This window comes from Nematolebias whitei, chromosome 3 (genome assembly GCF_014905685.2).
Source record: "Nematolebias whitei isolate Nwh7 chromosome 3, NemWhi1, whole genome shotgun sequence".
Classification (NCBI taxonomy): Eukaryota; Metazoa; Chordata; class Actinopteri; order Cyprinodontiformes; family Rivulidae; genus Nematolebias; species Nematolebias whitei.
This window is the reverse complement of record NC_056500.1, coordinates 4,606,026-4,632,378: the sequence shown is the minus strand read 5'-3', so window position 1 is coordinate 4,632,378 and position 26,353 is coordinate 4,606,026. Positions and strand designations below refer to the sequence as shown.

The 26,353-nt window shown below is 41.4% G+C and overlaps 1 protein-coding gene across 1 annotated transcript in view; it reads right to left on the bottom strand.

The window, feature by feature from the left end:
- ghrhrb (growth hormone releasing hormone receptor b) overlaps positions 1-26,353 on the bottom strand; it is a 38,122-nt gene that overhangs the window by 2,732 nt on the left and 9,037 nt on the right. The window contains exons 3-12 of the mRNA XM_037674450.1: positions 11,200-11,307; positions 7,980-8,080; positions 6,435-6,532; positions 5,226-5,358; positions 4,600-4,753; positions 3,891-3,951; positions 1,901-1,970; positions 1,600-1,691; positions 1,382-1,511; positions 1,260-1,301 (exon numbers count right to left, since the gene is read on the bottom strand). Of these exons, the coding sequence (XP_037530378.1) occupies positions 1,260-1,301; positions 1,382-1,511; positions 1,600-1,691; positions 1,901-1,970; positions 3,891-3,951; positions 4,600-4,753; positions 5,226-5,358; positions 6,435-6,532; positions 7,980-8,080; positions 11,200-11,307 (989 nt within the window). The remainder of the gene's footprint in view (positions 1-1,259; positions 1,302-1,381; positions 1,512-1,599; positions 1,692-1,900; positions 1,971-3,890; positions 3,952-4,599; positions 4,754-5,225; positions 5,359-6,434; positions 6,533-7,979; positions 8,081-11,199; positions 11,308-26,353) is intronic.

The window sequence follows — 26,353 nt, the reverse complement described above, 5'->3', positions numbered from 1 at the left end:
TCAAACCATGTGCTGTCTTCAAACCACGTGCTGTCTTCAAACCATGTGCTGTCTTCAAACCACGTTCTGTCTTCAAACCATGTGCTGTCTTCAAACCATGTGCTGTCTTCATTTCTCTTTTAATTAATCGCCACAGAAAGCAGCTGACTTGTTTAATGTCCACCAATATCCAGGTCAAGACAATCTGTCCACTGGACAAGTCATATCTGCGCTCCTCAAAGCGGGTCTTTTGTGAAAGACAAAGCAAGAAGAAACCTATCACTGCATATAATCCTGAACACACAGTCCCTGGATGAAACACGGTGGTGGAAGCATCATGCTGTGGGGATGCTGTTCCAACAGGGACAGGGACACACAAACCTGTTAGAGGCTGCAAAAGACCTGAGACTGGGGTGGAGGTTCACCTTCCAGCAGGACGACCCGGAACACCCAACCAGAACTCAAATGGAACGGGTCAGGTCAAAACAGATTCATGGGTTAGACCAAGTCCAGACCTGAGACTCTGTGGCAGCGCTTAAAAACTGCTGACGCTCTTCATCCATCCTGACTGAGCTGCAGATGTTTAACAAAGAAGAACGAGCAAAACGTTCTGTCTCCAGATGCTCAGAGGTGCTGGAGACAAAGACGCAGCTGGAACTGCAGCCAGAGAGGATTTAATGATTTCATGTTTCACACATATGCTCTGCTTTGTGTTGCTCTTCTTTTCATCAACGTGCCAAACGTTCAGCTCGTGTTATTTACACATCCTGGGTTTCATCAGTCAGCTGGAAACTTTCAGAAAGACTAGACGAAGACAAATCACCTGCTGGTGTGCAAAGCCTTTTTTTTTTAAGTTGCTTTGAGGTTCAAGTGCATATTTTTTAGTAAAGTCTTCCTTTTTTATTCAAAAAGCTGCTTGTTGCTCCTCTCATGTTGCTACCGTAGCCTAAAAGGGTCAAACCAAGCTAACTTTGCATTTTAACACAATAATTTGTAGTTAGATAGATTATCATGTTGGTTGTACTTTGGCATTATTATACATTTTTAAATCTTATTAAAACTTTCTGGTTTTATGCAACACACGTAAAAAGCTTGAAAACTGGCTGTTGTTCAGTTTTATTCCACCAGATGGCGCTGCCTCCTTCACACTCAACCCTGCGTCCTGAAACATCAGCAACTAATTTTTAATAAAGGAACAGTTTGGCTTAAAACCAGTTCAGGGAAGAGGAAGCAGGACCATCCTGAGGTGAAACTGTGCATTCTGCGTGTTCAGTGCTCACCTCTCCGTTCAGGAAACAGTACAGCAGGGCCACAACGAATCCCTGCAAAGGACAGAAACGTGACGCGTGGCCGTTACATCTTTTCTTGTTTTTATTTTGACAGATGTTCGTTCTAGTTGTACCTGGAAGGAGCCCAGACCGAGCTCGATGAAGATCCGAACCTCTGCTCCGGTGTTTTCTGGCAAGAAGGCGAACACCATGTAGTGCATCCCGAACAGGGGAATGAGCAGCAGCGTGGATTTGGCCAGTCTCCTACGCACACGCACACACGGTTGTCACACACGTGTCCCCTCATCCTCTGGTTGCGAGCGTGTTCATACAGTTGGATTTAACGTCTTACTTAAAGTGGCTCGTGTCGTTTCCACCGACTCCAGGAGACCTCAGCTTCTGGACCAGAATACGGATCACGTTGATGAAAATGATGAAGTTTACCTACGCGCACGCACACCACACACAAAACATTGGCTTTGTGGTTATTATAATGGTTGTATGAGTTTGTCCTGCTTCAGGAGCGGTCAGACATGATCTTCTCCTGCCTGGTCATGGCCGTCCATCATGTGATCAACGTCTATGAGCAGGACAGGTCCAAGACGGGACCGTTTTACCCTGGAGGGCTCCTTTGTTCCCTCTTCTGTACTCACCAGCAGGGATGCAGTTATCGGAGCTTTAATGATCCACCAGATGAAGGCCACATCTGTGTCATCCCAGCACCTGGGACACACACACACACACACGCACACACACACACACACACACACACACACGCACGCACGCACGCACACACACATGCACACAGACAACTCAACTCTGAAACATCTTGATGAAAATGTTCATCAAACAGCAGCCAACATGGCTGAAAGTCAGCTTTTAATAAATCATTTTCCTTTGACCTTTGAGCTAGACTTTTACTACTTTTAGCTTTTAGTTATACTTTAGTTAACTTTTTTAATTGTTAGCATTATTTTGCAGCTTTAATTTTTTACCAAGCTTTTAGCAACTTTTAACTATCCTTTTGCCATTTTAGGTTAGCTGTTTGCTACTTTGAACTTTTAATTTGCATATTTTTACTTTAGTATATATTATTATGATTGACTATTTGTTTTACCTGTTTGGTAATTTTAGCTAGCATTTTGCTTCTTTAGCATTTAGCTAGCCTTTTGCAACATTTAGATAGCTATTTATGATTTTAAACTGTCTGTTTGCCACTTTTAATTGGTCGTATGCTGCTTTTAGCTATCTCGCTTTAAACTTTAAAGTCAAAGTCAAATTTATTTATAAAGCACATTTAAAAGAGCAGCTGTTACCAAAGTGCTTAACAATAAGATCAAAGGCAGTAATTAAAGAAAAAAAATAATAACAAGATGTGATTAAAAGCATCAAAAGAAAAACATAAAAACACAAAAATAATGAAATAGTAAATCCGATCACACTGTGTTAAACGTGAAAACAGGTGTGTTTTTAGGAGAGATTTAAAAACAGGAAGTGAAGTGTCCTGTGTAATGTTGGGGGTCAGATTGTTCCAGAGTTTAGGGCCACAACTGAAAAAACCGAACTCCTCTGAGCTTCAACAAAAAGCAACTGGTCAGATGAGCTCAGAGCCCGAGAAGGAACATAAGGTTGAAGTAGCTCAGGGAGATAAGAAGGTGCGAGGCCATTTATGCACTTAACGGTCAACAGGAGAATATTAAAATCTATTCTGATACGTACAGGGAGCCAGTGAAGGGAGGACAAAACTGGTGACATATGATCAAACCTACGAGTTCCTGTTAAGATCTGAGCTGAAGCATTTTGGACGAGCTGGAGACGTAAAATGGAGACCTGACTGACCTCAACATAAAGTGCATTAGAGAAGTCTAGATGGGTCGTGAAAAGGCATGGACTATTTTTTCAAGGTCAGATCTGGTCAACACGGACTTAAGCTTAGCTGTCTGCCTTAAATGGAAGAAGCTTTTCTGCAGAACAGAGTTTATCTGTTTATTAAACTTAAAGTCAGAGTCTAAAACCATCCTGAGATTTGAAATAGACTGATTAAGATATGGCTGAAGAGAGTCAAGGTTTGCAGGAAGAGAGACAGCAGCTAGGGCTAAACACGACTTCAGTTTTCTCATTGTAGAAGCTTAAAAAATTTGAAGCCATCCATGCTTTAATGTCATCAAGACATTTTAACAGAGGCTGAATGGAGCTGGAACTGTTGTGTTTTAAGGGAAGGACCATCATCAGCATAGCAGTGAAAAGAAAGACCATGTTTCTCAGGATAAACCCCAAAGGGAGCAGGTACAGTGAAAACACAAGTTGTACAAGAATCGAACCCTGTGGGACCCCGCAGGAAAGTGGCACTGAAGCAGATAAACTTTAGCTTTATGCTAGCATTTTGCAACTTTTATGTAGCATTTTAGCTAGCTGTTTCATTTGTATAGGTCTAAGCTGGTGGTTAAGTACTTTGAGCTACTATTTTGCAGCTTTTAGCTGTTGGTTATACTTTTACCATTAACAGCTCAATTTCAGATTTTTCAGCAAATTCCACTAGCAATGCTCAGCACTCACACAATATTTTCACAAAAAATGCAGTTTTGTAGTTTTTTAAATAAACTCTTCTACTTTTGGGTATTTTCCCAACCAGCAGCAGCTCACCCCTTGTTATCGTAGAAGTTACGAGAGAGAATCCAAGCTGTTATGATTATTGTTGGCAGACCTGCAGGAAACAAACACAAAAACCCTCATCAGACAGCTGAAGTGGGAAGCTGGGAGCAATAGTACCATACCATACCACTTTATTTATAGAGCACTTAAAACAGTTACAAGGCCAACCAAAGTGCTGTACAGACAGAACAACAGGTAACACACAAAGCAAAATACAAAATGAGGTAAATCAGAATATAGACATAAAAACGATGCAGATAATGATGACAAACCAGTGTGGAGCGTACAGGTTCAAAACACAGATCCTCTGGTGTTGAAAGCTACTGAATAGTAGAGAGTTTTTCAACGGGACTTGAAAACCGAGAGGGAGGGGGGCCTGTCTGACAAGCAGAGGTAACTCTTTCCAAAGTCTTGGTCCTGCTACAGAGAAGATCCTGTCACCTCTGCGCTTAAGACGAGTTCCTGGAACTGTGAGGAGCTACTGGTCCGCTGACTTCAGGGAATGTGGTGGGACATACGGTTGTAGCAGATCAGAGAGATTGGGGGGACTGTTCAGTGATTTGTAGACATACATGAGTATTTTGAACTGGATTCAAAAGTGAACCGGTAACCAGTGCAGGGAGGCCAAAACTGGTGTAATTTGCTCTCTTTTGCCTGTACTGGTTAGTAGTTAGTAGTTAGTAGCGAGCGAGGCACCCACCCCAGCCGATGAGGATATACCACCAGAAGTACTTCTTCTGGAAGACGAAGGTGAGCGCCAGCAGCGTCTGCAGGTACATCCCTTCCACCAGCAGCCAGAAGTAGTTGGCCAAGATACAGAACTGGAAAAAGGCCACGGCTGATTTGCAGGCTGTCTGAAAAAAACAGAAAACTAAATGTCAGATAAGATGAAGAGCTTTTAGTTCAAAATAAAGAGAAATAAGGTCAATTCAACACGATGCACTTCCTGTTTGTTCGCACTCATTGGTTTGGCTTAAACTCCCCTTTCTCCCTCCCGCTCGGTGTAAATGTGTCACGATGCAGATCCTGCTCAGACACACCAGAGGGACGTTTAACACGCCGCTCAGCAGCTTCATCAGCAGAAACGTAGGAAGTGGAAAACCCTCATCGTTAACGCTCTCAGCTCTGCCTGTTTCTCATTTACCTCTTCCTCTAACGAGAACCTCTTCTAATAAAACAAGAGCACGCGCTAGAACGTTACAGCTGTTGATACGAAATTTAAAAAAACTCTTTCAGGAAATGAGAGCTTTTTCAAACACAGGTGTCTTTTTGTTTATCTGCTGTTTGATTACGGGGCGTGAGTCCATCGAGACGATCTGGACTCACGGTGGACATGAAGCAGTGGTCCAGGTTCTCATCGGAGAAGAGAACCACGTCTTTGATGAAGACAGCGCTCGCTCTCAGGATGAAGGAGAAGAACAGGTTGATGTGGATGTAGTTCCTGGTGCAGTGAAACTTCCTGTTTCAGAAAAACATTTTCTTTCATCTGCATACTACAACTGCTTATTAGAGCCGCTGTCAATAATAAAACAGTAATAAACGATGAAGGCTTGAAGGAAAATCTCAGAAATCCCAACAATTATGGAATAATTCATTTTAAAATCATAAATTTGCAAGAAAAATAAGAAAATGTCCTTGAATAATACAAAGATTTTGTGGAAATAGAACTGATATTCTCTGATATTTTAAAGTCCTACATGAGCAAGAAAATAAGTCTGAACTTCCAGAAAACAATTACTATGAATTACTAGAAAAAACCTTAAATGCTAACTGAAACTGTTAAATTGTGAATTTGTGAGAAAACAGTCTAAAGCAGATGTGGGAGACAACGTATGGCTCGGACAATCATCATACTTTTATTAATGTAAATATTTGTATTTGTTCATGAATGTTTGTGACTCGTGACTGCAAAATGTGTGACTTTCTAACATAGGAAACCTCTAAAAATTTACATTACCGTATTTTCCAGCATATAAGTCACATCAGTCAAAAAAGCATCATAAGGAGAAAAAAAACATACATGTTACTTCGGCACAAGTTATTATAAGTAGCATTTATTATGGGTCACTGCTGACCTGTCGCGTTTATTATGCATTTATTTAATGGTCAAAACAACTTCATTTCACCTGAGTGGTGCAACGCCATCCATCCATTCATCCATCCATTCATCCATCCATCGCAGCTGGAGCTGCAAACTCTCCATCGTTCCTCCACCTGCACCAGCTAAGTGAAGCGAGCGTGCACGAGAGGACTCGCGGCTGCAGTTCTTTGAATTTTAATTTAATTTTGTCAGTCAAACATTGTGTTACGAATATGGAAGAAAAAAAAACATATACAAGTGGCAGGACTAACAAATCTATGCAAAAACTGTGACTTATACGCCGGAAAATACGCTGTGACAATGTGGGTTTTTTCACAAATATAAGCCCCGCCCACCCGCTCTTTCTGTTTTTATTTTTGTTCACTGCGGCTCTAATCGTAGGACACATTTCCAAATTTGAACACAAGTAAAATCTTGAAAAATACGAGCGTTACCTGAAGACAGTGAAGACAAAAATCGCTGTTATGAGAGAAATGAGTGAAGTGGCGTAGCCGGCGGTGTACACCTGTTTAAAGTTGGAGAAATATGTCGTCTGGAAAGAAAAACGGATAAATTCATGATAGCATTGTAACATTACACAGTCCCTGTCTCTGCAGTCAGAAGATAAAGTCAAAGAGATGGACACTGCTGAGTTTGTTATCGGGGAGGTGGACGTAGCTTCTGCAGCAGGCAGAGCAACAATCTGTGGTTCTATCTCATGTTCCCACAGACCTGAAGACCTTCTTTGATCAGGAGATTTGTTTGACTGAAGAATCAAAGTCAGAGATTTTACCAAATGTCAGTAGACAGGATGTGCTCTGAACCTCTCTGCAGGTCATCACTGCAGGCTCAGACTCAGATCCTTCAACGTGCGCAGTAAGACGCTGGACTTTTTGTATCAGTCTGCGGCGCCATCTACTGTGCCGTGGTCTACTGGGGGAGGGGGGACCATGGACGCCAGCAGGCTCAAGAGCTTCATTACAAAAACTGAAAAATCACCAGGCAGAATATGAAGACATCTGAGTCAGTGCGGGACTCCTCAGAGGATTTCTATTGCAGTCGTCTTTTCTAACAGATCCACAGGGATCTCGCTCAAATCATCTTCTGGATTTATCTCCGGCTCTCAGTGGCTCGTACCCTCCATCGTCCCGAGGCAAAGACTCATCGAGAATCCAGCGAGAGCTATACCGCTTTTTTTGTTTCAACCGGAAAAAAGTCTAAGAATCTGGGAGTCTCATTCATGAATTATGAGAGGAAGGTGAGGGTCAGGGGTCCACTGATCAGGATCTCATATTCAGTAATGAGGACATTGCTTTGGTCTGTTGGAGTGAAGGGCCTGCTCAAAGACAAAGCTCCGAATTTACTGCTCCATCTACATTCCAACCCTCACCTCTGGCCATGGGTCTTCCTCTGCAGGGTGACCGGACTCAACGAGCTGCTGCTCTTCTTGATTGAAACGAGCCAGCTGAGAGGGTTCACGCATCTGGATAGGATCTCCCTTTGGAGATTTTCCAGGTGCATCCCACAAGGAGACCTCAAGGAAGACCCAGTACTAACTGAAAATATTATATACCCTCTCTGAACTGCAAACATTTTCCGCTCCACCAAGAGAAATGAGAGTGAGTCACCTGTCTGGCTTCCCTTCTGGACCTGCTGCCTTTGGTACCAAACCACGAATAAGAGGAGTAAACGGACGGATGGATGGAAAAGTGCAAGCAAATCCCTTGAAGCATTCTTATTTTTCTTATGGTTGACACAAACACTCTACTTTTAAGACTATGTGTCTAAAATGTTCTTTTTTTCTGTTCCTTCCTGGCTCAGGTGATCCTGAACAGTCATTGCTGCTGGTTACTTTCTGTTTGTGTGTGTGTGTGTGTGTGTGGGGGGGGGGGGGGGGGGGGGGGGGGGTGCAGATATTCCATCACATCTCATTTTGCGTTTTTCTTTGTTTCTCTCCTGAACATGAAAACGGCACCAAAACGAGGGGCTAACACCTTTACCTGTGGTTCTTCGTCTTCACTTTCTGCAAACTCGCAGGCCTCCCCGTAGGCTGGGTAGAGCTCGGACCATCCTTCCTCGGTGCAGTTCCTGTGAACGTAACCTAGAAATAAATTTTTAAAACACACAGGCGGAGTTTAGTGCCTTGGACAGAACAGAGACAAACAAGAGAGCACGCAGAATTTAAAATCTGAACTCATATCCTTGGTTTGAAGTAGCAGCACCCGTTGGCGCCAACCTCGTAAGTCTTTGTGTCCAAGATGCAAAGTGATAACCTCAGACATTAATTTTAAACTACCTCCAGGTGTGTAGTGAAGGAGCTCGACCAGGTGAACGCAGCAAATCTCGAATTTAAATGAGAAAATTTAAAGCTACGTTCTCCCACGTTAGCCTGGAGTTAAACTGACGGAGTTCTTTAAATGTCATGGTGCACAGAAAGGTTTCCAGGTGCTCAGAGTGGTTTTCAGCAGAGGACTCAGTGAAGGTTTGAGCTGCTGTCCAGCTCCTCAGCGTGGGGGTTTAAGCTGTGGGTGGTAGTTTTTTTAGATTTCCAGCCACAGAACAGCGCAGAGCCTGCAGCCGTAGCGATGTGATGTAGATGTGATATAAAGTTTGAAGGCCGAGGCTCTGAGGGACGAAGCGAAAAGCTCAAACTGCTGCACTTAACAAGCAGTGCCAACTCCCTCCTCACGCTCCTGGCTCTTCACTGAACTCTTTGATTTTCCAATTCATTATTTTTTCTGCCGAGTCCCATCGGAGAGGCCGGCTCAACCGCGCAGCTACAGCGGTGGACTCACTGAAGGTATCTGCGGAGGAGGAACTCCAGGGGGGTCCAGGAACCCACTAACACTGAGTTATAAGGTCGTCCACAACAACCTCCGCATCCTGACCCCTTTCACGCCAAAATGTTTTCCCAACTTTTACTCGCAGCCTTCTGAGAGGCGTTAGTGCTGGGAAACAGTTGAGCGCATCGTTTCAGCTCCCACAGATTCTATAACCTCTCCGCTGCTGCATCTCCTGTTCAAATCGACAACATTCACACCGACAGAAGCGTTCGTGACTCATCCCGACGCCCAGGTTTTAGTGGTTTATGGTCATTTAAGAAGCACAGAAGCCCATCCTAACAAATGCATCATATCTTGTCGTGCTTTTCAAACAAATCTTTAACTCAGTCTGTGCACGAGATTCAGTTTCATGTCAAACAAACAAAACAAAAAATAATTATCTTATGAACACAGCAGCAGAATAAAACTTAAAAAGTGTGTCTCCTTGTCTTTAACTAACAAAATTAAACAAGGAAGTATAAAAATATTATTTATTATTATTTACATAATATAACAATTGGGGTTTTAGGCTCATAAAACCAGTTTTTAATCTCTCATGGATCTAAAACAAAAAAATCAGTATTACAGTAGTCCCTCATTTATTGCATGGGATCTGTACCCAGAAGACCCGCGATACGTGAAAAACCGCAAAGTAGGAATAGTAGTACAAGTAATAAGTAGTAGTTTATTTAGTGTTTATATAAATATACATAGAGGGATTTTAAACCCTTCCCACACTCTTGCAATATTCTAAGTAATGTTTCTAAACTCTAAAAGCTCTAAAAGAGCACATAATGTCATGATTTCAGCTCTCTGCCACCTGAAAGCGCTCTTGGCCACGCCCACTTCTCCGCTCTGCACACAAAATATGTGATCAGCTGTTCAGCTGCAGCAGGAAGTTTACCCTGCAGCTCTGGGCTGCACAAATGTGCAGCAGGTGCTAAATAATATAAAATAATTTATTTTAAATATAAGTTCCATGCCGATCCTACAGCTCATCCATCAATCAGCCAATTGTGTGTCATGTCCAATCTTGTTTTGAAAAACCGCGATACACCGAATCCACAATAAACGAATCGCAAAGTAGCGAGGGACTACTGTATATATTGTTCAAGGTCTTTTCACTAATCTTAAGGTCTATTAATTGTTAGTTATGTTAGGTTTCTTTTTTTTTATTATTTAAGTAGATTTCATTGTAGGGATCAAAAGATTAGATGAATGGCTGGAATCCTATAGTCAACAATCTCACTGCTCCGAGGCGTTCTTCCTATTTGGTTTGTTTCGATCCGGGCTACAAAACTTTCAGTTTAAGTTTATTTAAACTGTTCTTAAGATGTTTTAGTCCTTTGAGCAATTCTTTGACATGGAGACAATAACATTTTTGGGGGCTCGTCCGGATTTTGAAGACCTCATGCTTAAAACACAGGTTGTGATGTATTTTTTTTATTTTAATTCATTTTTTACTTTTGGGAAATAAAAAGTACAATTTAACTTAGTTAATTTCATGTTCAACTCCATCTCTAAAAAGAGCTTCTAAATAAATCAGCTGACCTTTGATCTCAACTGTTTCTGGTTAAATTAAATAAACATTGTTAGTAAACCACTTAAACAGAACATGACGACAAAATAAACAGCCTTGGCAAACATTTTTCTGTTTTTATATATGTTTGACTGTTTTTATTCTCATGCAACAACTATAACAAAAATATCTTGACAAATCTGGGAACCACTCATGATCCGTAGCTGTGTTAGTAAAATAAATCAAATTAAATAATCGGTAAATATACCTGAAAGTTTTATTACAAAACAGAATTACTGCGAATTCTACGTTGTTTGTTGTTAAAATTTGTCGTTTCAGTCCTAAAATGCCGTGATTGTATTTATTTGTCCTTTCATTGTGCATGTTTCTCATTTTTTTGTTCTGTTTAGACAAGCCAGCTGGATCAGACAGGGGTCCGGAGAAGACAGGGGTCAAATAAACACGGGGTCAGACTAGAAATGTGACTCCTCATCCCAGAGGATCTCTAAATATACAACCGAGTTGGAAACCAACAGATGGACGATCCGAGCGCACCATAACATTAAAGTTAAATCTGTTGGTCGTCTTTGCAGGAGAAGATATCATCTGGATTCAAAATATAATTCTCGTTTCATAAGAAAAGCCATGACTTCCTGATCAGGAAGAGTTCAGGAACAACCAGCAGGATAAACCAGCATGGCTGCTGGCAGGATTATTAATCTCTCCTCTCCATCGTCTCAGACAGCGCTGATGATGCATAATGAACTGAAACCGTCACGGAAACAAAAAATAAATACACAGTGTTACAAAATACAACCTTTTAATGAATGAAGACCCTCGACGATCCAGATGTTTGACAGCTGACTGCTCTGTGCTTACCTTGGTTATTGGCAAACAGCTGGGAGACGTTGGTACACAAGACGCTGACCACCTGTCCCACCTCCACACGATGCCAACACCGAATGTTGTCCCAAACGGTCGGGCAGCCTGAGACACAAAGATGTTCGTTATTAGACAAACGAACCAGGTACCGCACCTGTCGCTTTCTGCTTCTGTGGAGGGGCGGAGTCTAACCGTTCTGAATGAATCATTTTAAGCTTCGGCCTCGTGGTTCTGGAGGAGTTCTGACCCACTCTTCTTTCCATCATTGCTTCAGTTTCCGTTCATATCTCTGAAGGTCAGGCTGAGGTTCTGGACTCTGACTGGACTCGTTGGTTCTGTTCCTTCTGACCCGTTCTGTTGTAGATCAGCTGCTGTGTTTGGGATCATGGTCCTGTTGGGCCCAGTTTGGTCCAAACTTCAGCTGTTGGACAGATGGACTCACATCTGACTCCAGAACCCTTTGGTCTACTGAGGAGTTTGTGGTCCACTCAGTGACTGGCAGGAGCCCAGACCATCAGCCCTCCACTGCCGTGCTGATAGCTGAGCTGTTTTCTGCAGTGCATTCTGGGTAAAAATAAGTACTTTTGTCTCTTTTTGTTCCAGACGTCTTGTGGTTCCTTCAGATGAAACTTTACAAACCTGTCATGCTGCCACGTCATTTTGTCTCATACAACCCTTTCAAACAAGCCATGACCTTTGACCTTTAACCTGCTAATTGAGGCCTGTAGAGTCTGGGATGGAGCTCATTTCTCTGAGCACTGCACGGTCTTTGGACTCGAGGTTCGATTAACCAGATTAAATGTTAAACTGAAGAGGGCGACGCCTCTGTGCAGTCAATTTAACAACAGATGCATTTTATCTCTGCGTCTTCATTTTTATGCAACGCACTTAAAATTCCATCAGCAGCAGTTTGCTTTGACCTTGAGTCCAGGTCCTTCAGAAGCTGCTAACGAACCATTTTACTGCCGCAGAAACTCTGATTTTAGTTTTTAAAGGGTTTCCCTGCCTGCGAAGGAGAAGGGTGCGTGCTTTCATGACGTCCTCAGCTGTCCTCTCCTCCTCCATCACAGAGCTGACGATGTGAGCGTATTCATGTGCGTGTGATGAGAGACGGCGTTAACGAGGCGTCTGTCACTCCGCGGCCTCACATCGCCTCGCACATCAAAGCTCCTCGGCCCTGCGTCAATTAAAGCAGCCGCGCGGAGCGCCACAGCGCCGCTCATTCATAATAAAACAGCTCCTGGCTGCTGCTGCAGGTCCTCCCGCCAAAAGCTGGGAAGACGCAGACATCTCACCAGAAAAATGAAGCTTTGAAATCTGCTTCTATTTAATTTTTCTCTCCGTCGTTATATAATTACACTCAAACCAGCTGCAGAACATATTTTTATTTATCTCATGTGCCAGATAGTGGTGTTGGCAGCAACCTTTGTGACTTTCAGACGGGATGAACAGACTCGTGCCTTTCAGCAGGTACTGATCATCGTCTTTACACCGACGATGTTGAGCACATTCTCAGTAAATCCCTACAAAAAGGCACAATCTTGAAGGATCAGTGGTCCATGAGACGGATGAGGGACGTGGAAAGGACACAAAATGAGGCAGAGCCAGCTAGTGTGGAAGGACATGTAAAATAAACACGAGTTACTGCTGCTTTTCTTTAAGTTTAAAATAAAGTGTTTGTTTTTGGACTGATCTGGTGACACCACTCCCTGCTGAACGAAATGGGAAGAATGCTGACAACCAGGGAAGAGATGCACAAACAGGGAACGCGGCATCTATTGTTCTCGTGACAGAATGTTTCAGTAACAGAAACTCTTCCATAGTCAAAAACAACTCCATATAAGGAAGCTGTAAACTGTTGCTGGACAGAGATGAAATAGCAACGTGCGCTACGATAACTTGCTTTGTGACATCTCTGGGTGCCATCTTCAGCATGAATACTCTGTGTGGATTTGCTCGCTCAGACGCGACCTTCTGATGGCTGTCTCTGTGACTGGCTCCGTAAGCGTCTCCTTCCAGCTGGAAGCTTTAATAAACCCTTGCATGTATTCTGATATTATGGTCTCTGGCTTATAATTGTGTCTTTTCTCCATATGCATGAACTGATGAGAGGACTTGAGTGTCATTTGACTGAGTAAATTGTGGCCTTAACACTAGGCAGGAAAAACTAAAGTCATGGGAGTTTAAAGACAAAAGGTAAATAAATCTAGAGAAATTGCATTTCCTGTGAAAACGCAGTATGAATACTTGTTGCAGAACTTGCTGAAAACCAGCTGAGATTAGTTAAAAACGTGCTGAACTGAAGCTGAAATGGATGAACAAGGCAAAATTATCAGAAAAAAGGAGAACAAACACATTTTTTGCTGAATTATCCAACAAAGTTCAATCAGGTCATGTGGACAGTTTCTTTTTTGTTTATTTTTTATTTGTTTCAACCTTTATCCAAAGGACTTCTTCAGTCTGAGGAGCCACAAACAAAGTGTGCTGTTTGTGGAACTGTTTGTTGGATCCTCGGATTGATGAAGTCCTTTGAACGAAGGAGGGAATGTCTCAACAAAAAAAAAAAGAACCCGTCCAGATGATCTGACTGAACTCTGTTGGATTTTTTATCTGGATTATTGAGCATGAACGTTGATGTTTACTGAATTATGTTTGCATAAGAATTGGGAAAGTAGCTAAAAAAAAAAAGCTGAAATTAGCACCAAAAAAATAGCTGAAAAGTAACTAAAAAGCAGAAAGAAGCTAAACTTACCAGAAGGGAGTAGAGAGCACACTTTACATGAATTAGGCTGAAAAAAGTTGAAATGAGTGAAAAAATGTGGAATTAGCTGAAAAGGCTAAAATTGACATAAAATGCTAAACAGAAGCAGAAAAAGCTGAAACTTGCAGAAATAAGCTGAAAGGAGTATAACAAGCTGAAATTAGCAGGAAGAAGTTAGAAGAAGCACAAAAATGTTGTCGTTAGCAGAAAGAACCTGAAAAGAGCATAAGATAAAACAGCTGAAAAAACAGCTGAAATTTTTGAAATTTTTTAAATTAGCAGAAGGAAGCTGAAAGAAGCTGAAGCAGGACAAAAAGTGAAGGGAGCAGAAAAAGTTTGTAAAAAGATCTAAAGATTTGAAAGATGTAAAATGAGCTCAGTTCATTTTCTATGAGAACAAAATGGCAGAAAAAGCTAAATATTTCAAAAAGCTAAAGTTGCGCCAAAACCAAACGTCATAGCAGGATTGTCCTGAGCGAGCTGAACGTTTTGATTTATGATTTGTTGAACTAGAACAAAAACTGTGGCACGAGAAAGATGCTGAAAAATGTATGGATGAAAACTGGATCGCAACAGAGCGAATGCTCCGTGAATAGTCACACAACAAACACCAAAGACCAGCAACATGATGGAACTAGATTCTGACAAATGAGGTGAAGAAAATTCAAGGCGATATAGATATCTGGAATATTTTAAAGATTACAGAAAGTCTGACAGAAAACATTAAAGAAATGAGAGATGGATTAGGACAGGATGGTTGCCATAATAATACTTGTAATTGAGTCTTTAAGGCTCAATGGGATTTATATGTATAAATAAAGGTTGAATGGATGAATAATGGTGCATGTTTTGTCAAATGAACTCTAATGGTTTCATCAGTTGTGCCGTGTCAAGGTGGTCTCAGTAACACAGCGGTCTATAATTAGATTATGGACGTGTGTGTTGCTTGTTTGAAAAATGCTGAAAGTTTAGCCGATGCTGTGATGAAGCTTTCAGGAGAACTGCCTCGGGAAGAAGCTGAGAAATCAAAAACGGCAGCTCAGGTTGACGGGAACGCTGCTGCTCCTTCTCAAATTCACACCCTGAACTGAAAACTCTGCCTTTTCGGACTCAAAGTGATCATTTTAATTTATTCTAAACAGATTACAGCTGCAGTAACAGTTTCAGACAGACACAATAACAAATCCAGGGAAGGACTTGGCCACAGAGAGCAGACTGTGGCCCGGTTCGTGCGCAGCTGCAGCCCGATGTGACTCACTGGATTGTTTTTGAGCTGTGAAAGGTCAAACTTGATTCTACGGTATTGAGGCAATTTTTCTTTTGTCTAACCCGCTCCACCGCGACATTTCCCAGTCCGATAAAAAGCACCTGCCAGAAATTATGAAGAAAGATTTGTCATTTTTGAAGGTGAGCACGAAGAGGAAACTAGGATTAGATCAATAAAATGTCAGCCACAACATAAAGTCTTTATTTCCTCCTCAAAGCTTTAAAGATTTCCATCACATCCGTGTGTTTGGTTCAGTAAAACATTCAGGTTGTTGCAGAAATCAGTGAGAAGCCTCCACTGGGACCTTTACTACTAAACAATAACACAACACATTCGGGCAGATTATTCTCTGCGTTCAGTTACTTCACGTTGAGCAAAAGAGCGAAAATTAAAGTGTTTTCATCTAAAATGGAAACTAGTTTGTATTTACTCAGTTCAATTTATTCAAAAATAAAAAAAATAAAAACAAGCCAAAAAAAAAAAATAATTAACACAATCCTTGATTTTTGTGTTTGTCATTTGAGATATATTTGATAATTATAACAGCTGCATTGTTCCTTTCTTGAATTAGTTCATCTTCATGCATTTCTAGAATTGCGCCGCTCAGGGTGGCTGCATGTTGGAGTGGCTCTGTTACTTTCATTTGGACTTATTGCTTTTGAAAACATTAATTCTTTTTTTCTGGAAGTAAATCGCTTTTTTCGGATGATTATTTCCTCTGATATTGGATGCTGTGCAGATGGAAGGATTTTTACTGAAACCTTTTTACTTTTGGGCATTTGTTATGATGTGTAACCATGGCAACAGGTTGATTTTTTTTAACAACTAGGAGCAGCTGATTAACATCTCAAAAGCTCAAATACTTTAACTACAGCCCCAAATCCCAAATGAGTTGAAAAGGAGGCGCCGCGGATGAATTCCCGTCAACCTGGCAGCGGTGCTCGAGTACCTGACTACGAGATCCTGGAGCTGGTGAGAGACTCGGCTCGTGACAACAGGAGGACCGGGATCATCCCTGGCACCTTCAGCTGTCTGTCCATGGTGACGAGAAGCTCAGCAGACTGCTGGGAGGAGTGACCATCGCTCAGCAAGGAATTCTGCCCAGCATTAGGGCAGTGCTGCTGCCCAGGAGGACCAAGAGGCCTGCTGGATTTGAAAGCAAGCTGGATCTGGGTGGATGGATTGGTATCTGTGGCCAAATTCTTTGGATTTGCTGCAGGAGATCCTTCCTGCCCACAGCTATCAACATTCATTTTGTATGAAACCAGGATGATGAGCTACAACAACACTTAATTTCCCTTCGGGATTAATAAAGTATTTTTGAATTGAATTGAACTGAATTTAGTTTGTGATTTGCTTCATCTCAGTGTAAACAGCCTTCATTTACCTCTGATCTTCCAACACCTCCCAGCTTCGTTAAACTCACTTGCAGTGACTGTAATTAATTGTAATTTTTTTTCTCACTCGCTCTCGTTAAAGGCGGATGCTTTTTCCTCCTCCTGCCTTTATTTTTTGCTTTCTGTCTTGTGTATCGGAGCTCCTATTTCACACATATTCTGAAACATAAACTACTGTCATGGATCTGGTCAGCTGGGCTTTCAAAACAATCGATAAATTGTTTCTGTGTTTCCCTGTTCCCTGCTACAGAGGGCCTTCTCTGTAGCAGGACCAAGACTTTGGAACGAGTTACCTCTGCTTGTCAGACAGGCCCCCTCCCTCTCGGTTTTCAAGTCCCGTTTAAAAACCCACTACTATTCGGTGGCTTTCAACACCAGATGATCTGTGTTTTGATCCTGTATGCTCCACACTGGTTTGGTGTCATTATCTGCATCGTTTTTATGTCTATATTCTGATTTACTTCATTTTGTATTTTGCTTTGTGTGTTACCTGTTGTTTTGTCTGTACAGCACTTTGGTTGGCCTTGTCGCTGTTTTAAGTGCTCTATAAATAAAGTGGTATGGTATGGTATAAAATCTTTTCAACAAAGTGACAGGGTCCTGGAGAGCCCTCATGCCCCACTGAGATGCACGAGGCAGGATACGTCATGGATCTGTGGGAAATTTGAGAGCTGATGTGTCTTTGTTTTATCTCAGGAGGATGCCAAAAATGTTTATATAATTGGAACCATGATAGCAGGGTTTCTGCTTTTTGGCATCGGTGGATTCTTATGTTATCAGCTATTACAGAAGACAGCGGCAGCAGTTTTGGCCATGGCAAAACTGCAGAGTCTGTGTGAAGGTTTGGTTCAGGCGTCGAGCACTCAAAATCAGCTGATTTACAAGCTAAACCGTAAGATGGAAGCGATTTGTGAGAATTGCAGGCCACTTGCGGCTTCTGGGACTTGCCAGCTTGTTGGGGACGACCTTGGAGGGGGCTCATGAGCATGGACCAGTGGAATGTCCACAAATCTGGTCATTTTAGGAATGAAAGTACCAGCAGGACTCAAGGCTGACAAGAAAAAAAAAAAACAGTCTGCCTGAAAAAAATCACTAATTGTGGCTTATCTGAATCTGACTCCTCCGGCTGGCCTCGAAACAGGCCGAATTACCAAATTTCTCCTGGGATATGTGTAAACTAAGGAAAAGCCATGTCCATCGTACCCCCCCCAAGAAGTTCTGTCAAGGCTTATCAGAGCTGAACCAGCTGACACCAACATCTTATCAGGATAGACTATCTGGAAGTGCTTCATGGACCGCCTTGCTGTCAAATGCATATGTAATGTTTTTATAAATGTGCTTGCTGGCAGAGGTTTTTTATGTCTTAAATTGTGTCCTGATAAGGACAAGATGTGAAGAGATCTTTTTTTGTAATACCACCATTCTATCCTCATGCCTTTTTTTTCTCTCTTTTCTATCTAAAAAGTATTCTAAAAAAGGATAAGGGGCCATGTTCTCAAAGAGCAGCAGCAACGTGCACTCCGCCCATTTTTCAGACAACTGTATGAACATAATCTCACTGTATTTTGGTACAATGATAATAAAGTTTATTCTGATTCTGAATTATTCCACCCACCCTACACTCATTGTCCAGCTTGTGCCAAGTACAACAGTATTTTTGTATCTTGCTGCACAGTTAGACATTTTTATTCTTTAGTAAAGTTTCCAGTTTGTCTAAAGGTCGTTTCAAACTCCATCCAAAGCTGAGAACTCAGCTCTCATTGATGTAGTTGTGTGATGAAAGAAAACTGTGTCATTTTTTTCTGGTTGTAGTTTCGTCCACCCCTTCTCAACATGAGGCCTGGGCCAATCTCACAGGAGTATGCGCTAAGTATTGCGTGATTGGTCAGAAGTTTATGGGCGTGTTTGCTGTGAGCGCTGTGTCTTGTGGACTTTGAAAGGTGTGCGTGAAAACAAATGGCCCGCAACTACATGATCGCTAGCCAGATGTTCATCTTTGGATGTTAGCTCCATCTTATATTACAGATCTTATTGTTCCATATTTTCCTAACAAAGCACTTCACTCTCAGACTGAAGGTTTACTTGTGGTTCCTAGAGTTTCTAAAAGCAGAATGGGAGGCAGAGCTTTCAGTTATCAGGCTCCTCTCTTGTGGAACCAACTTCCAGTTTCTGTCCATGAGGCTGACACATTGTCCAGTTTTAAGACTGGGCTTAAGACTTTCCTTTTTGATAAATCCTATAGTTAGGGTTGGCTTGTGTTTCCTGAGCTACCTCTTAGTTTTTCTGCTATAGGCTTAGACTGCTGGAGGACAAACTGTCCACAGTTCTACACTCTGCTCCTGTCTTTACATGCTCTACTCTCCCTGTTTGTATTAGTTATTATTTCTATCTTAACATGTGTTTTTTGTCTTTCCTCCTATAGAAACCACATCTGGACCTGTCATTCTGTGTCTGTTTCTCCTTCCTGTCCTCTCAAACCCAGTTGAAGCAGATGGCCTCTTGTCCTGAGCCTGGTTCTGCTGGAGGTTTCTTCCTGTTGAAAGGGAGTTTTTCCTTTCCACTGTCTCCTTTGTGCTTGCTTAGGATGGGAGACTGTGACCAAGTGAAGATTCAACTCAATCTGCTGCTTCCTTAGATAGAGAACTTTTACTAATTGGCTTTTATAATGTATGTGAATGTTTCTGTGCAGTGTCCTGAGACGACTTCTGTTGTGACTTGGCTCTACAGAAATAAACTGAATTTAATTGAATGTAGATTAAAACTACATTTAGTCTGTGTCATGGGTCTCCCTCGACAGATGTTAAAGCATCCTCAAGGTCCAAAACACACTGATGAGTCTTCTAATAATTCAGTGAGACCAGAGCTCTTTGAGCTCACAAACTACTTCTTTTAAGTAGGGGTGCACCGATGGCAGTTTTCTGGCCGATCACCAATTTCTAAAAAGTCTGACCTGCCGATATTGATTTTGTTTTATAATCGACACTGTCAGGTGTTATAAGGTCACAATGCACCTTCAATTTTCCATCCATCCATCCATCCATTATCTTTACCCGTTTATTCCATTTTGGGTCACGGGGGTCGCTGGTGCCCATGTCCAGCAATCACTGTGCGAGGGGCGGGGTACACCCTGGACGGGTCGCAAGTCCATCACAGGGACACATAGAGACAAACAACCATTCACTCTCTCTCTCTCACCTAGGGACAATTTAGAGTTACCAATCAGCCTAACATGCATGTTTTTGGTCTGTGGGAGGAAACCGGAGTACCCGGAGAAAACCCACGCATGCACGGAGAGAACATGCAAACTCCACCCAGAAAGGCCCCTGGACCGGGGTTTGAACCAGGGACCTGCTCGCTGAGAGGCAGCAGCTCTACCAGTTGCGCCACCGTGCTGCCCTTCAATTTTCCAATATATTTTATTGAAAAACATAGCCATGAACAATATCCTAGAAACAATACTAACTTGTTTTAACTGGCCATGAGGTAGTGCTCTGAAATATAAATGAAGGTCAGACAATTGTTGTTAAAACTAAACAAAACAAAAAAAAATTGGTAAAATCAGTTTCTCGTGCAAGCATCGTCCGATGGCCCATTTCCCAAAATTAAGGAAATCGGGGCCGATTTGTCGGTGCACCCCTACTTTTAAGTACTCTGTTTATTGAACCTTTAGCATTTTACATGAACAATTAACACACACGCACTTCCATACAAGTTACATACACACACAAATAGACATGCCAAAACATCTTTTAGTTCAGAATGAGCTGACATCTCGTATCGTTGCCATCGGAGAAAAAGGGTTTCTGGTTATTTCAGATGGTTCAGGCTTACCGATCAAAGTCAACCCAATTTTTTTCCAGGTTGAGAAAATAAAGGACCTCTTTAATTCAGCTTTTATACGTATGTAGGTGGAGATGTCCAGTATAGCAGCATTCACCTGCTGGCCAGTAGAGTTGTGAATGCTATTAGGTTCTTTATAGCAGGAGAGAATGTGAGTGGCGTGAGCCTTAAAAACTGGCTCAGAGCCAATAGACCCATCACACCGACCAGCAATAAACTGGATGAAATCCAAACACAGAACAAATAGGAATGATCCACACTGTTAAGCTAAAACTATTAGATCGTCTGCGTACATAACTTAGTTCAAAATTATGGTCATTTGAAGTCTCTGGTTGCTTGTTGTATAAAACAGCAACATTGTGGGACCACAAATCAGCTTTCTTTGGAAAGTCAGACAAATTATTATCAACAGAATAATAACCAGAAATTTAAAAAAGCCATTAGAGTACATTTATTTGTGCTTTTAGGCAGTTTAGCCATGCAGTAAATGGTCCTGCCTTCCATCTTTGAATAATTAGTTGTTAAATCAGCAGCAGTAAATGACCTGAGAGTAAGAGGAGGGCAGAGCGGTCGAGCTGTGTAATGAACCGCGGAAATGTCAGCAGTGAATAATGACAGCTGTGCGGAAACCAACAAAAACACACAAACATCCACGCAGCCGGATGCTTCTCGTGGTCAGTAGATTTATTAGGGTGTAACAGAAAAACAGTTCAATAACTTACTCACTTTTTGTCTGATACTGACTCTATATTCTCAGATAATGATGGATTTATAAACATTATGAACTGTTATTGTGAGCTAAAGGGGCAAAAAAAGTATGTTTTATATGATTGTATTTTAAAGCACAAGTGGAAAAAAATAAAAGGAACTGTGAATTTAGTGAATTTTTTTTTTTTTTTTTTACACAAGTTGTGCATTATGAGGTATTTGATTAAATGGAAAACATCTCAGGACATAATATGCATTCATGGTCTGTTCCATTTATTTCCTGCCCTCCCAGCTGACCAACATGACCTTAAAGCTTCTCCTCAGAACAGTCACATCACGGATGAATATTCATGCTTTACAAGCTCATTAAAATCATCTTAAATGTTCAACTTCATGCATGTGATCAGCTCACTAATTATGAGCCTTTTTAAAATGTATTTATAATTTTTAATTTTAGCTAAAAAAAATAATTTATGATTGTTTTCCCCATTTTAATTCTTTATTCTGCCTGAAGGTAACTGCGGGTAATGCCAAACATTATATAGCAACTATAAATTACAGTGTTATGTAGAGCCCGACCGATATATCGGTAGAGCTGATAATTTAGGCCGATAGACATCTGGCAACATATCTGTGATAATTGTCCCATTGTGTGCTGATGTAAGAACTTCTAATTTTCATCCTTAAAGGTTCAAGGATCAAGGTAAAATGACGAAACCAGCCACAATTCTACATTGTATCCAGCAGAGGGTGGATAAAAACTATTTTCAAGTCATGACCGTTCACTTAAGTTTCACTTTCACGTTCAGCATACTGTGTAGCATATTTTGCTGAACAGAGCATGTTTTTATTTTAAGTGATCTGTAAAACAAATCAATGTCGTAATGATGGTTGGTGAGGGGTAAACCCAGGGGTGCAGGCAGACAAGCCAGGACTCAGGAGACGAATAAAATAATTTATTAATAATAACAAAACAACAGCTGATGGGGCAGCAAACTTACATAATCAGTGGGAAACGCAGAGGACCAAGGTGACAGGAAGCAATGCCAGGACGAAGGACTAACACAGAGACACAGACTTATATACATTGACAAACGAGACAAAACACCTGTGAGGACACACAGCTGAAACACATCAGGGAAAATGACAAGCCAGGAAGCCAGGGAGTGCAGGAACAGACACACAACACTAGATGGAAGCATACACTAGGGAAACACAAACCCTATAGAAAAAAGAAACTGAGAAGAAGGACATAAGACAAAAAACACAACACAAGATGGGGCTAAACCCATGAAACAGACCAATCCCTACAATCAACAATAATAAATTCTCTTCAATCCTCCATCCCGCTGGTCATTAGCTACATGCCTCTCAAGTTAGCACGCTAATGTTTAGATAGCCTAGCATAGGCCTTGTAAAACTTTATCCAGAAATCTAACGTAAAGGTAAAATATATCAGTGTTAGTAACATTATCTTTGTATCTTTGTCGTCCTCAATGAAATGCATCGTTTAGCTGAAATCTTTACTTTTTTACAAACAAAAACAAAACAGTTGAGGTAAATACTAATTAGACCTTCAACAAACGTGACTGGCTGGTTAAACAATGAACAGGGAACAGCGTTTATTTGTTTAATTTATATTTTTGCAACACACTTGATAACTTTATGGTGAATAGTGGAGGATAGAAAATGTGGACGCACGTTAGGAAGACTGTTTTTATGACCAGTGCACCACTGGTAAACTTAGTGTGGGTCTACGTAGAGCGTGGATCTGATTAGCATAGCTTCATGGTTGCTAACAGCTGCGCTAAATAAAAAAGCCCCGCTCCACTTGCTGTTTTCTTTGATTCTTGGGGGTGGACAAAGCTCAAACATTTTCAGCCATTATATCAGTTATCGGCGGCCGCCATCCCCTCCCAATATCGGTATCGGCGATAGACAAAATTTCCATATGCTGCTCTAGTGTTATGGAAACTAGCTGACATATAAACGATGGCTAAAATAAAGCAAATAAAATGACAAAAGATGGAGAACTCCAGGAATTAAATGGATACAATTTGAATTGAGCTGGTTTGGGTGTGGTTAAACCTCCGGTAAAACCTTCCTTAACCATTTAAGATGAACTTTTACTGCAGACACGAAGGATGTTCCTAATCCGTGCGGACACCAGCAGCTCCGTCCTGCCTCTTCACAATCTATTTGTCACCAATTTCATTTTTCCAAAAGACCTTATTAACTCTGTGTCTTGAAGAGGACTGAGTGACTGTGCAGGGTGACGAGAACAAACACTTGAAAACAAAGTCTTTCAGGTGGAGCAAACACGCTTTCAGCCATCAGCTCTGGTGGAAGACGAGGTTTGGTCCTCCAGAGGGACAAGCTGTTCAAGTGTTTTGTTTTTTTCTGACGAGTGGAAGAAAAGATAACGGAAGAACCCCCTTTGATTCAGCCGGAGCAGTCGAGGAAAAGAATCAGAGCTGGTTGACTAATCTGTCTGCTTAATCTGAAATGTTTTTCTCACCTGATTAGCTCCTGTGATTGTTGTTTTCTCTGCCAGTGAGGGAAGGGACTTAATAACAGGAAGTACCTGAGCCTGCGTTTTGTTTGATTAAAGACAGCCGTGATTAGACGGAGGAAGTCAACCAGCAGGCCTGCTGTAGGAAGACACACGGAGAAACCAACACGTTTACAAACAAAACATGCCGCAAACTGGAAATAAACGTTAGGGAATGTATAAAAGTTCATATGTCATCCATCCATTTATTTTATGATTCCTGATTGACAGGATGGAAGGGACAGCGATCTGATCACAGACCGACGCATTCCTCAGGTTTAATGGTCAGATTCTGTTCATCAGCTGCAAATATTCATTTTTAGGTCTCATTTATTTCCCACGTCCTCACGTCCTTCATCACAGCATCCTTACTGACCTTGGAAAGAACAAGTCGGCTACAGTTCGGGCTGTTTTTTTGTTTTTTTTTTTCAATCCAATTCAGACTTTTTAAATACAGGTTAGTCTCATTGAGCCGTGAGGACTCATTTACAAGAGAGACCTGTTTTAAACAAAGAACACAGATGACAACAGTAGACAATCATAAAAAAAAGCATATGAAATGAAAAGTAAATGGAAGAAATTATATTAAAAATATAAAAATAAAAAAAAACAGCTAGGCGGTGTAGAAAACTAAAAAACAGGAACATGTCTGCACTGGTTTTTGCCATGAACTTAGCCGATTTTTAAGTCCATTAGAGAGGTCAAGGCCAAGAGCTTCAGATCATTTTGCAAGATATTCCAGGAAACAAGAGCGGAGGAGGAGAAGGCCCTTTTGTCTAGTTCAGTCCTCACTGAGGGGACACTGCAGGTAATAATGTCCTGAGAGCGCACGCTGTAGCTGCACTCACGCAGAGACATGTAGGAGGAGATGTATGAAGGCAGCAGACCAAGAAGTGATTTAAAGATGAAAATGTACCAGTGAGAGAGTCTGTGTGAAGTTAATGATGACCAGTTAACCAGTGAATACTGGGTGCAGTGGTTAGAGCCAGTTAAGAATCTTAGTGCACCATGATAGACAGCATCCAACATCTGCAGTGCGCTTGTAGGAGCGTTCATGTAAATAATGTCACCGTAATCAATGGAGGGGAGGAAAGTGGCAGCCACAAGGCGTTTCCTAGCATTCAGAGTTAGACAGGATCGATTTCTGAACAATAAACCCAGTTTTACTTTCAGTTTCTTTACCAAGTTTTCGAAGTGGAGCTGAAAAGAGAGATGCCAATCGACCAAGATACCCAAGTATTTATAGGAATTGACAAACAATAGAAACACCATTTGAAGATAAAATAGAAGGAAGGATTGCTGGGACCAACTTCCTGTTTGAAAAACAGCATCCCTTTGGTTTTATCAGCATTTAGCACCAGCTTGAGACGTAACAAATCTGACTGGATTATGTCGAAAGTGGATTGCAAAAGCTGGAAGAACTTAGAAACTGTTCTAGCTCGACAATAAACAACTGTGTCGTCAGCATAGAAATGTAAGGCTACATCAGGGATGCTCTGGCCTACATTACCTATGTACTGTAGATTGTGAAGAGGGTGGGTCCTAAGACTGAACCTTGTGGTACACCATTATTAACAGTTAGATAGTCAGAAGAAGTACCATTTTGATGAACACACTGCCTCCGATCTGAGAGATAATTAGAGAACTAGCCAGTGGTGTGTTCTGAGAAACCAGTGTCTTGAGAGCTTATGACATAAGATGTCATGGTCCACAGTGTCAAAAGCTTAAACAACAAAAATATTTTACAAACGATGAGTTGAAATTCAGTGTAGAACAGCTAAGAATCGTTTCCAACACATACTCTGAGTATCAACAGATTGTGTGAGATCTTTGTTTAAAACTTTGGCACATGGAGTGGAGGGAGATTTAAAAAACACTGCACAGTATGCTGTCATGGTCAGATATGAGGACCGTGTGGACTGAGAGACAACGCAGGTAAATCCAAAAATGAAAGACCTTCTGAAAAGCTGTGAAACTACTAAATCAAGACCACTTCAAATAATTACAATAAAGTGTGGCAGTTTAAAAGAAAAACATGAAAAAACGGAACATTTCTGCAGTTACAGCCTGAAATCCCAGCTTTGTTCTGCAAAGCCCAATTAGTAATTTAGCTCGTTATTTTGTAATTTTCTAAACTACAACAGAGCCGGGTTTATTGTGGAGCTTAGCTTTATTTTGAAATTGAAGCTCAAAAGCTTTCCCTTTAAACTGCTAACCATGAGAAAACTGTTCATGGATGAAAGAATATAAAAATGTTTGGGGTTTTATTTTTAAACTAATATTAAATGTAAAATGTGTAGAAATATAAGTTTTTATAGACTTTTAGTCCTACTGTTCTCACTCCACCAGTTGAGCATCACTGGTTCATGTGCCACGCCCAGTTTTCATCGTGGGTTCCTTCGTGCTATCCGTACTTGTTAGTTGCCACGGCAACCTTAGTTTTGTAAAATAAAGTTTTATCTGTTTGTTCAAGCGTCTCATGCCAGTCTGCATCCTTGGGTCCAGCCTGGTCCAGCCGTGACGTGTCCACGTCGTACTGCTACCAAACGTCACAGCGTTTCTCCTGGTAGTATTTTAAGTTATAATAAAAGTAACCTGTGAATAGTAAGACAGGAGCTTCAAAGCTT